We start from the raw sequence: 13,337 nt of genomic DNA, 5'->3' as shown, positions 1-13,337 counted from the left end.
CTATCCTGTGCACTGAATGAGACAGTTCTGTGAAAAATGTAGTATGTAATAAAAGATTGTGTTATAATGCATATGTACAAGGGCGCAGAATTAAGGCTGCACAGCCAACGTTGTTAAAGTTTTCTGGTTGCAAAGATAAGAGTTTTCTGTTACAAAAGTAATATTCTTTATCTCAGTGACAGTCCTGTTCTGTCTTTGCATGGCAGTTATATAGTAGGACTTATCCATTCCTAAATGGTAGGATTCTACCAGTATTATGACCTAAAAAGAGCATGAGTAAAATGTTTTATATTGGACTTCATGGTCATATTATCCTAAAACTTTTCAAAGTCCTGATAAAACTGCTTGGATACAGGGAGCTCTCAAACATGACTGTTTTTAAAGGATTGGGGCAGGGAGGGGGAGAGACACAAGCTTCCTGAAATTTCTTTTTGGCATTTTGAACTTCCAACTTTATTCATATTCAAGAAAGAGATTATTTCTCTCTTCCCTTTCCAGTGTTAAAGTCAGGCACTTATAATGTTATGAAATGAAAACACTACAAGAACCTTGGAGTTTGTGTATTGATACAGACACAGCGGTGAAATGGGGACAGATATATGCATGGAATTAAGCAACAGGCCAGAACGTTTATTAAACTTTAGCACACGGGAGGTCAACCATACTCTCCTATACCAGGCATTTAATTGGTTCCATTGCAGGGGTTACAGGGCTTTTTTACCATGGAACCTATAACTTGGGGTATCATAGAACCATAGGGTTAGAAGGGACCACAAGGGTCATCTAGCCATCAACCCCCTGCCAAGATGCAGGATTTGTCATGTCTAAACCATACAAGACAGATGGCTATCCAGCGTCCTTTTGAAAACCTCCAGTGAAGGAGCTTCCATGGCCTCCCTAGTCAGTCTGTCCCATTGTCCTACTGTTCTTACAATTAAATTAAATCAAATGTCCTAAATCTGCTATGCTGTAATTTGAACTCATTGCCTCTTGTGCTCCCTCTGTGGCAAGAGAGAACAAATTTTCTCCATCTCTTTTATAGCAGCCTTTCAGGTATTTGAAGATTATTATCATGTCCCCACCTCCCCCCTTAATTGCCTCTTTTCCAAAATAAACATACCCAGTTCATTCAGCCTTTGCTCATATGACTTGCATTCCATCCCTTTGATAATCTTTGTCACTTGCCTCTGGATCCTTTCCAGTTTCTCTACATCCTTTCTATACATTGATGACCAAAACTGGACACAGTATTTCAGCTGAGGCCTAACCACCGCTGAATAGAGTGGTTATATCACTTCCCGTGACTTGCATGTTATGCCTCCGTTAATGCAACCTAAAATTGCATTTGCTTTTTTTGCAGCATCACATTGTTGACTCAGGTTGAGCTTGTGATCCACCACAACTCCCAGATCCTTCTCAACAGTGCTGCTGCCAAGCCAGTTACCCCTATTCTGTATTTGTGCATTTGATTTTCTTCCCTAAATGTAGCATAGGATGACCAGATGTCCTGATTTTATAAGGACAGTCCCGATTTTTGGGCCTTTTTCTTATATAGGCTCCTATTACCCCCACCCTGTGTCCCGATTTGTCATACTTGCTGTCTGGTCATCCTAATGTAGCACCTTATATTTGTCTTTGTTGAATTTCATTTTGTTGTCTATAGCCCAGTTCTCCATTTTATCAAGATCCTTTTGAATTTTATCTCTATTGTCCAAAGTGTTTGCAACGCCCCCCCCCCCCCCAGCTTTGTGTCATTTGCCAAATGCATGCCTTTCCTTTGCTGCTCCTGTTGGTGGAGGGTGGAACAGGAAGTAGGAGCAGATGTGAAGTTGTGAAGAGGTGCCTTTATTACTCCCCCACATCACACTTTCCCTATTTCCTAGCAGGAGTGAAGAATGAAACTGACAATGATAATATCAAACTGCACCTACTCCTGTCAAAGCCACTGGGGAAATGCTACTTGCAACATCACAAGAACAATTTTCTTTTATGGAATTGTACTTCAGGGGGAGTTCAGGAATATGTGGGGAGTGTGACTCCAACTGGAATTTAAATTCCTGTTAATTAAGTTTATTACTTTTGTGTAAGGAGATGACTGACCCACCTTAAAATGGTACTTTCGGAGTCTAATCCTATGTATATAGTGCTGAAAATAAACTTTAGTCCAATGGAAACAGACTAACATTAATTACAAGTTAAGAAACATGTTTCTGTGTTGTATCCATAAGTAGCAAATCTAGAAGAAGTCAAATATACAAATGGTATGGAACTGTAGTACGTTAAGTAATAAATATTCCATTCAATCATGAAATCTTGTGGAAAGTTCAGCTTAAATGAAAAAGCAACGTGCCATATATCTGCACTCTCCACTGTGGATTCTGTAGAAATGAGTGTTGTAAACCTTTTTTTTCTTTCTTTTTGACAGGTAATATTTGAAGCCGAAGTCTCAGATGGGAGAAATGGCTACATTGCCATTGATGACATCCAGGTTCTGAGTTACCCTTGTGGTAAGTAGTGATTAAGGGCTGCATTTTTCTCTGTCTTTTCAGGATGTGCTCAATATCGGCTCAGACTGCTGAGTTTTCATTGCTTGATCATTGATGTCCTTTGTTCCTTCTGTAGAATTTCTATTACAGCTTACATGAATGAATATTGGGGTGGCACAGTAGTGATTTCACTAGGTAAAAATCTTTCTGTCTAGCAAAAATAAAGCATTGCATGAAAATAAAAGTGTAACTCTTCAGCGGTTGCCTTTTTAGTGATAGATTTGGACACTAAAATTGAAATTGAAATTAAAAATAAATATACTGGTTTGTGCTAATTTTAAATTGGTTAGCATATTTAAGTCTGAGGGCTGTTAGACAACTTAATAAGGGTATGAAACCTGAGTGAGAACTATATATCTTCTGGTTTCCAATTATTGTAGGCTATTAGGAGTAGGGACAGACTGTATGCATTTAAATGTACGTTTCACTCTCGCTCAGCTAATCCTGGAAAAAATCCTAGGCCAGTGGCGCAATAGCTCAGGAAACATTGGACCAATGCATGTGAGAAAAAATCATGTCTATGCAGTTCTCTCATTTGTTGCTACTTTTCTTGTTAATTCTGTCCCATTCTACTCTACCTGCTCCTGCCCAACCACAATAGCCCCTCAATCCCCTTCTTTGTTGTAGCATATCCCTGTGGCTGATAGCTTCACTACTTTCTCCACAGATATACAAGTTCCTGAAGCCAGTGCTCACTAAGAGATGCCAAATAATAAAGATGTGATTGCAAACTCAAATTCCCTTTATCCTCTTTCCCCACCTAAAAATGACTAAGGCTAAGAGCATTGCCCTACTCAGCCTAAGGAGCTATCGAGTCTCTTGCCTTTTTATATTTCAGCCAGCCCAGCTATAGGGACTCGCTTAAAAACAGATGCTTAAAAAAGAGCTCTGCTGGGTAAACAGGTGGTAAAAGAAAAAGGTAGTCAAATATAGTCTTGACAGCAGATTATCAACATGATACAGTATTTAAATAAACCCTGTCTGCTTAGTGATGCTTATCCCATTCTCTTTTCAAATTGCCTTTTTTTTTTTTTTTAAAAGAAAGCACGAACTGGTTATGTAGGTGAAAACATGTGAGAGAGCTATATAACGTGTATCCGTCAATTGTGACCATCAGTTTTCTTAGGCTCAATATTTCAATCAGGTGGTTTTGCCATTGAGTCTGTGCAGATGTATAAACTGTGTTCTATCAGCCATTGAAATGTTGCCATATTTAATGGCACAGAAAACATTTGTCTGCTGAGGAGGAAAGAACTCAAAATTACATTGCATTAGCTCTTAATACAGTATCATGAATACAACAAATTAAATCTCTCTTTCCCCCCCCCCCCCCCCAAAATGTTTTACTTGTTGTGGGGGATTACAGTATGTCAGGTGGAATACAATGGAAATTCACTGGAAGAATTTTTGTGATGTCTTTCTCACATTTCTGCATTTATTTTAATATATGGAGATCTACCTATCTCATAGAGCTGGAAGGGACCCTGAAAGGTCATTGAGTCCAGCCCCCTGCCTTTCCTAGCAGGACCAAGTACTGATTTTGCCCCAGATCCCTAAGTGGCCCCCTCAAGGATTGAACTCTCAACCCTGGGTTTAGCAGGCCAATGCTCAAACCACTGAGCTATCCCTCCCCCCATTTTCCTTTTGCTTTGATTTGTAAATTACTTTATTATAACTCATGTACAGCATACAGTAGTAGAGTCACTGGTGGAGAGGAGGAAAAAGAAAAAAATGCTTTTTTCTTGAATGAAGGTGAAACAAAAATCACTTTCTTTCATATGAGATTAGTTTTAGCCAAAGGTTGTCATAATATGTATCTTTTGGGAGAAAGTAAGGCTTTTTTTTTTTATTAGTGAGCACTGTTTGTAATTTTATTTTTCCACCTCCACAGATAAATCTCCACATTTCCTGAGGCTGGGGGATGTAGAGGTCAATGCAGGGCAGAATGCTACATTTCAATGCATTGCTACCGGGAGGGATGCAGTGAATAACAAGTTATGGCTGCAGGTAAGTCTAACTCATCCAAGTCTGTTTGAATAAAGAACAAATGTATTGTTGAAAATGAAATATTTTAATTCAATGTTTTTTCTTTTTAAATCTTGAGCATGTAGAATCTTTCCTATAAATCAAATTTGTGATTAATTTGATTACACAGAAAAACTAATCAGACTGGAAAGATATAGGAACAAATTATCAAACACTCAATTTGTAAGCACTTGGAGGATAACAGAGTGATAAGTAATAGCCAACATGAATTTCTCAAGAACAAATCATGCCAAACCAACCTAATTTCCTTTTTTGACAGAATTACTTCCCTACTGGAGAGCGGGGAAGCAGCAGATGATCTTGATTTTTAGTAAAACTTTTGACGCAAAACTAACTTTTAAGCAAAGTAGGGAAATGTGGTGTAGAGGAAACTACTACACCTCTACCTCGATATAACGCTGTCCTCGGGAGCCAAAAAATCTTACCATGTTATGGGTGAAACCGCGTTATATCGAACTTGCTTTGATCCACCGGAGTGCGCAGCCCCGCCCCCCCCGGAGCACTGCTTTACTGCGTTATATCCGAATTCATGTTATATCGGGTAGCGTTATATCGAGGTAGAGGTGTGGTTGAAAGACCATACTCATTGTAGCTATCAGTGGGTCACTGTCACACTGGGAGAATGGATCTAATGGGATCTCTCTGGCGTTTGCTCTGGGTCCAGCACCAGTCAATATTAATGACTTTGATAATGGAGTATAAAATCTGCAGGTGACCCCATGCTGGGAGGAGTTACAGGCACTTCGGAGACAGGATTATAATTCAAAATTAGTTTGGTAGATTGGAGAATTGGTCTGAAATCAGCAAGATGATGTCAATAAAGACAGGTGCAAAGTACTTCACTTAGGAAGGAAAATATCAAATGGAACAATACAAACTGGGGAATAGCTGGCTAGGTGGTAGTACTGCTGAAAAGGATGTGGGGGTTACAGTGGATCACAAATTGAATGAGCCAACAATATGATGCAGTTGAGAAAAAAGCAATTATTCTGGTGTGAATTAACAGGAGTATTGTATGTCAGACATAGGAGATAATTGTTCCATTCTACTCGACCCTGGTGAGGCCCCAGCTGGAGTATTGTGTGTGATTCTGGGTGCCACACTTGAAGTGGCCAAATTGGAGAGAGTCCAGAGGAGAGCAACAAAAATTATAAAAAGTTTGGAAACCCTGACCTACGAGGAAAGGTTTAAAAATGGGCATGTTTAATCGTGAGAAAAGAAGATCAATGGGGATAGAGGGAACCTGATAATATTCTTCAAATATGTTGAGGGCTGTTATAAAGAGGATGGTGATCTGTTGTTCTCTGTATCCACTGATGGTAGGACAAGAAGTAATCTGCTTAATCTGCAGCAAGGATTATTTAAATTAGATGTGAGGAAAGACTTTGTAACTATAAGGATAGTTAAGCATTGGAATAGTTTACCAAGGGAGGTGATAGACTTCCTGTCATTGGAGGTTTTTAAGAGCAGATTGGACAAACACCTGTCAGTGATGGTCTAGGTATACTTGGTCCTGCCTCAGTGCGGGGGGATAAGCTAGATGACCACCTGAGGTCTTCTCCAGCCCTGTGTTTCTATTATTCTATGCTAACGACTCCAAATTTTTAAAACTTGGATTAAAAAACATAAAAAGGTGCACTAGACAAATGGTTACTATGTAAGGTAACTATTAATGTATTCTCTCTACATGTAAATGTTTCTTTATCAAAACATGTAAGCAATAAATACCTATGGTTTGAAAGAAAAAGTTTAGTATCTAGTAAAACAGATGTGCTATATTTAGTACATGCTTAACAGAGAGCTGTCATAACTATGATGGATGATCCTATGAGAGAGAGAAATTACAAATTAATCCCTCGGGATGTGTGTTAAAAAGAGGGAATTTTTAAACTGACACTATAAAATTGCCATGCCTTTGAATGATAGTAGAAAGATTTGTATAAATATACAACTATATGTTCTAAAGTAAACAATGTCTAAAATCAGAATATTGTTTGCCCCTCACAAACCTATGAGAATTTTTTACTCATAGCTTAGAAAAAGGCAAGTTGTTAGGAAAGATCACACGGGCATAGACGGCTTCTTCAAGAATGGTTTCTCATTGCTTGATGTAGATGAAAGTTGAAGAACTAATAAAAACTTACCCCATTATTTCGGTGTGTATCTACAATGTGCCTAGTAACAGCGAGTTTGCAGTGTGCACTATCTTTAATTATTTTGAAAAATTGAAAATTGCTTCTTCAAGCAAAACCTTTTGATATTTAAAAAATCTGAACTTTCAAAAATACAATTTTAAAATCTAGAAAGTACCAAATGTAAAGTTGTATACTTTGTAGTAAGTCGGACACTGCCAAAATGAAACATAATCCATTTTTTTCCCAATCAGGGTCTGACTTCTAGCCCAAGTGAGAAAGGAGGTGACCATCTTTGGGTGTATATATAGCCATGAGATACATCTGAAGTCCAAAATAAAGACACAAGAAATTTTTCTTTTGGGTAGAATGTGAGAGAGACTGACTTCTAGATAAATAGGACACAAAAAATATTCCAAGAAAAGATAATCACAATGTGCTACAGTGTGAAAAATGAACACAGAACCAAAAGTGATTGCATTGCATTTCCCATTAGTAAGTCAGTGTAGTAAATAGATATCATATCACCAGGAATTATTTGTTTTGCAAGTCTTTCTGCTAAGTACAAACCATTATTTCAATTGAACAAATGTAAAATGTACTCATTGAGAGAGAGCAGTTCAATTTCTCAGCATTGTGTGTTTTATGTGCCCAATTTAGCAAAGTTAAATTACATTAACCTGGATTGTTTTATGAGAGATAAGGTTATAACAATGAGAGTATAAAGAAACAATGTAAAGCACCACTTTCAACACAGATAATTGCTCAACAAAGCCTGACAGTGAGAGCCAACTGGAATTTTTTCATACCACTCTGTCCTCCAAGTAAGATAACTTTGACTGATTATCCCTTATAACTTTTCTTTTCCCTGCAAGAAAGCCAGTTAGCAGCCAAAACTGCTTGGAAAACATTTGTTTTCTGTCTTCACACAGTTAATAGATTTTACTGGATAGATCACAGAAGTGGATACTTCCTTATCTTGTAAAATGCTAAGAATATCCTTTCATTTGTTGGCTGAGATTTTGGGACTAGAAGGATCTTTTGCCCTTCAAATAACTTTCTTTGCTAATGTTTATAAAGTGCTTTGCAACCTTGCTATAAAAATAGCTGTTTGATAGAAGTCACCTGAATTCTTCAAATGCAGATCTCTACTCGTATTTTACTTCTCTCTCTCTCTCGCCCTTTAAACTCTACTAGTTCTGTCACCATTTCCTCATTGCCCCATATGTTCCTTTCTCATCATTCAAGTCTTTGCTCTGTTTTCCCAGCATAGCCATGCTAATCATTAATTTTACCTGTCAGAATACTTTCTTCGGTGTTTGGAGAACATTGCTGGTTATCAATCCTGCTGTGCACAGTTTTGAGCAAACATCAAATTGACTCGTTTTCCTTGAAACTGATGTAAAGGTGAGTTATGGACCACATGGGGTATACAAGTGTGTGACTTGGAAAAGGCCCACGTATACCCTTTGTTCAAACTAGCAAACTCACTTTCTAAAGTTTCAATATGAAGAAGAAAACCACCAACAGATCAAATCAAATGCCTAAATAATTGTTTTTTAGGGCCTGGAGCAGAAGCATTCCAGGAATGCATCTTCTCTCATAGTAACAAGTGAAGAGAGATGCTTTAGTAGCATGCTATGTTAATAAATAAATAAATAAAAGGACCTTTTTTGTCATCATAGTTGAATGTGAAAAGATCTTCCCTTTTGAAAACTTAAAATAAGGCATTCTACATGAGATGTAATGATATGAAATGACATTTGGGAAGACTGGGGCTGTTCATGCCAGAAATGCTCTCTGACACAAGATCCTGTTTGGTTACATTGAAGCTATAGAGTAGTAGTTTTGCAGCCATGGGGTTATTTAAATAAAGTAATGGCTCTGTCTGTCTCTTCCAGTTCTTTGAGTATTTCTAAGTGAAGGATTAAAATAAAGAACTTTAAAAAGAAACTACAGAACCCCCTCTGCCCTTTCACTCTTTCCCATCTCCTTCAGTAAAATTAGGCAAATCATTTTTATTTATTTATTTTGTGGGATGGAGCTAGTGGTACTATCAGCAACAGTAGCACAAACAGCAATGATGTATTTTAGAAAGGCTTATTTTTCTAACTTCAGAAATCAGAGGTGTTAGAAATTGTGTATTATGTGTATGCCCACTATATATTTTTTCTTGCATATGTATATATGTGTGTATGTATGTATATATATATATATATAATTTTAAGTGTGTACACATTTGTATGAATATTTAAAACATGAGTATAGATAGTGTGTTCCAATACGCCAAATTTCTTATTATATGCATATATATAATGCTGTAAGATCCAAAGGCTTTTCACAGACTCAGATTTTTCTGAGCATTGGAGAAAGACGAATAAGGACTGATCTTGGACCTTTATTGGATTTCACGTCCTTTTTTTTTTTTAAATCAGATAGCATTTGTTTTTTCTTTTTTTCAATTTCACAGTCCCATTGGACTGAGGTTGGGAGAAACAGGATTTTGGCATTGAAAGATAAGTAATGCTGAGAACAAAAGTGCTTTGAAAGGTGCAGCTGCATTAATATAAAGCAGATAGATATCTGACTAGATCAGTGGTGCCCAAACTTTTCCTGTCGCACACCCTCCCTCCCCCACCAGTAATGGAATTTGTCTCTCCCCCCACTACTGCATGGTTGACCCCATATTTTGGGGACCCCTGGACTAGATAAAGAGCCTTAACTGGTTCAGTAACACATTATGAGAATATTGAATGTTAAATATGGGGATGAGAGAGAGAGAAACAGCTTTCAAAATTGCACCTCTTACTTCTGCAACAAGTGTGCAACACACAATTATTACAGTACCATGGCTATTCTTTTTATTTACAGAAATAAATACTTTAACTGGCGCATAATTATTAACAAATATAGTAGGAGAAGATCAAAGGTTTGTACATTTTTGTTTTAGTTGAGCATTCCAAAATACGGATGCTTGTATAAAGCTTTCTCACATATATCTGAATTCTTGAGATGTCTCTTCTCTGTCTACCTTTTCCCATCTCCCTTAAGATACTGTTGCAGGTAAAAATAATAGACATTCTGTCCTCCCCCCCTTCCCACCCACCCCCAAAGTTCCCACTGCAGGGCCTCACAGGTTTGCCAGATACTTATTTGGATTCAGTGGTAGCTGGGGCCACTGTAGCCACTAGAGTTTCTGGGCTCAGAGATGTGATCATTCAAAACTGAGATGGTAATTTAATACCCCAGCCTGGAGGCAGAAATGTTAGGAGAACTAGCACTAATGTTCAGGTTGGTTCATATTTTCTTGCTGAGCTTATTTCTAACTATGGTTACATACTGTAGGCCCTCTCCTAGTGTAATGTCAATAATCACGCACATAGGGTTGCCAGCCCTCCAGGATTGTCCAGGAGTCTCCAGGAATTAAAGATTAAACCTTTAATTAAAGATTATGTCATGGGATGAAACCTCCAGGAAGACAACTAACCAAAATTGGCAATCCTATCCACACTAAGATGTCTGTCTTTTTGTGAAAGTTAAGACCAGCACATGTTGAAATTCCTTTGTAGAAGGAGTCCAGAGGTGTACACATCTGTGTTTAATTTTATGCTTAATGCATATTAACCATGGAGAATCATGAAAAAAGTATGGCCAGTTGTCTACTCTGACACTACCCACTTCTGCTCTGGTGTCTGTGTATTTTTTTAATGTAATAAGTAAGTGACTTTCTTCCAGATGATTTTCTGTTTAATATTCTCTTTGCCTCACTCCTCTGTTCATCTTGAATTTTTGTATTTGTTATGTTAATTTGGAAGCCCCCTTGGGCAGAGACCTTTATTTTTGTATTGTATTTATTTATTTTTGGGTGTAAAGTACCATGCACACCAGTGGAGCTATGCTAATAAATAGCAAGCAAACCCAAGTGCTTAGCTGTGCAGTGTGCCTGTTCTTTGGACACTGCTAAATGTTAGGTATCCAAGAAAATAGGCAGAGTAAAGGCAATTATTGATTCAGAGAACATGCTAAATACTGATTTTGTAAAAAAAAAAAAAAAAAAAAAAAAAAGGAGAGAGAGAGAACTTATAAAAATGAGAATTTAAATGGTCAAAATAGAATTACACGTTTGTCCTCTTTCCCCCAGCATGGAGAAGTGTGGCTTGTGCATTAGATGCTTCAGTGTAGTACTAAGCAAGTACAGTGTAGAGGTGGACTGACTTCATATGACTAGTCAGAATGGATAGGAAGATGACACGTGCTTTGAATATTACGTATATTGTTTAGCACTTGTTCCATTAATCCAATAAGGATATCAGAGCAATAGGTTTGTAGGTGCTGGGTTTTATTTTTCTTTGCCAGAAGCAGGCTTCTTTTTGAGTTGGGAGCAATTGTGACTCCCATATGGCCAATCAGATTTTATAGTCTCTTATCAATGGCCAGTATAACTGGACACCTATGTGGAACAGAGAAAAGAGCCCTTTGCTGGAACATCTGTTAAACCATATGCCTTGGCTCCAGGTTCAGTTGGAGATAACTGAAACACTAATGAGTCCATCCATCATTGCTGAGCTTGGCATTAACACCTCATTGGCTTCGGCAGAGAGGCTCTTCTTAACTTTGCAGTTTGGTGTGTTTTGCCATGGTCCTGGGTGATACCATTTGCTTTGATGAATCTCAGATTAGAAGCGCTATTGCATGTGTTTAGAAGTTTAAAATGTGACTGGCAATCCTGTGCAGATTGCCATCAAAGCACTGGCAATTGGGCCAATCTGTCAGCAACAGCACGAGGTGCTGGCTAACTGCCTCCTCAGTTGGCTTGCCAAGCCTGGCAAGTCAGCGCATGGTTTCACCCTTGGAGAGTCTCATCAGCATTAATGCAGTGTGATACATCTCTTCTCTCAGCCAGAGGAAAATGTCATTCCTTGTGGAGTAACAGATAATTAAAGCAATTGCCTGAAAGTAATCTTTGCAGAAGTGAAATTAGAAAGCATTATGGAAAATGGAATGCAAATTGCTGTGAAAACTGCGGTATCATCAAGTGAGGGGCTAACTATGCAGTTGACCTGGCAAGGATCAAACAGCTGACCACATAATGTTATCCTTTTTGGAAAATGTATATACCATAACTCACAATGCTTTGTTTACCATCTCACTATCAGTTTTTGGTACCGTTGTTGCCACAGAACGTGGTTTGAAACAATCTTCACTTCCCACAGGGAATTTACCAATCTGACCCATCTTCTCTCTTCGATTGTCCTCCCCATCATGCTGCATATAAACACATCTTGGAAGATTCCTTTACAGAGCTCCACACCTCAGGCATATCCAGTAACATTGTAGTTTTAGCTGATTGGTCTGTCACCTGGAAGCAACATGCCACTGGCATGCAAGAAACCCAGAGCTGAGACGCACACTATACTTCTATAGCCTTTCTAATATAACTTTACATTTAAATTGGAGACAGCATTACATTTTAACAGATTTTACTTTGTTTAAATAGGGGTGTTTTGGGGGGGGGGGGCGGAGACTGAAAGATTTGCTATTGTGTACTTGAAATCATTTTTCTGCCCCCTGCAGAATGACTTTCCCGAGATAGGCTTCATATTTTATTTTAATACTGACCTATGGCACCCTGCGATCAGTGCGGGTTAAATTGGAATGGAATAAGCTTCCTATTGATGCTACAGAGCATCAGTTGGTGTGCCTAGTGTTTCATATGACCCTGGACTGATAGGTGTCCTAAAGAACATTCAGTATGTTGAGACACATGGGGGCAGCTGCTGATGCTCATTCCCTAAAACATGTGGCATTGTAGAACCACAACCTAGATTCTCTGCAGTTTTTATTTGACAGCCACTCATCAAGTTTGTTAATACTTCATTTTTTGTCTAATTTGTGAAGGGTTGTCTAACTCGTGAGGATGATACTTATCATTCTGAGGTGTTAAAGAAAAAATATTTTGAGTGAAAAAACAAAAACAAAAAAATGTCTAATGATGAACTTCAGAAGAGATCCTTGGGAGTGGTGTGTTCTCTGCAAAGGTTGCCATATGACTACTCGTAGCCCAGGGAAGCAACAGGCTTCTGCAGCTTACCAATACTATCCACCTGTTGCTATTACTGCTTAATAGATTTCATCATAGGTTTTTTTTATCTCCTTTTCCTTGAATGCAGATATTAATAGTTATGTGCTCAGCCAATAGGATGCCTCATTCAGCTTCTGACAATGATTTGTATCTGTCTTTATTTACCGTATTGATTGCTGTTATTCTTGGTACTGAGTGTTCTGCAAATTGCTTGAAAAGAAATTAATTCCTCTGTTATAAGACAGAGTAGCTTCATCTTCTTCCATCTCACGAATTCCTACTCTTCAGGCCATGTATCAGTGTTCAGATTGGCTTTCCTAGTAGAACAGGCAGCCCTGCCATAACTGTTTACTTTACCAGACAAGGTACACAACCTGATCTTAATTAGCGAAGGTTACTTTTCTGCTGGAAAACCGAGCTTCTGCCTTCCAGTCCATTCTTACTGTATTCCTTAGTGTACTGCTGTTACAGAAAATTACTTTTAAAGATTTCTTGCTGCTTTATCTTTTTCTCTTGTTAGAAAGTTAATTG

General features: G+C 38.2%; 1 protein-coding gene across 1 annotated transcript in view; it reads left to right on the top strand.

Annotated features, from left to right (window-relative positions):
- The window catches only part of PTPRK (protein tyrosine phosphatase receptor type K), a 585,126-nt gene that overhangs the window by 283,052 nt on the left and 288,737 nt on the right, over nt 1-13,337 (top strand). The window contains exons 4-5 of the mRNA XM_065401786.1: nt 2,426-2,507; nt 4,438-4,553. Of these exons, the coding sequence (XP_065257858.1) occupies nt 2,426-2,507; nt 4,438-4,553 (198 nt within the window). The remainder of the gene's footprint in view (nt 1-2,425; nt 2,508-4,437; nt 4,554-13,337) is intronic.

The sequence above is a fragment of the Emys orbicularis genome, chromosome 3, assembly GCF_028017835.1.
Source record: "Emys orbicularis isolate rEmyOrb1 chromosome 3, rEmyOrb1.hap1, whole genome shotgun sequence".
NCBI lineage: Eukaryota > Metazoa > Chordata > Testudines > Emydidae > Emys > Emys orbicularis.
This window is presented reverse-complemented; position numbering and strand designations above follow the sequence as displayed.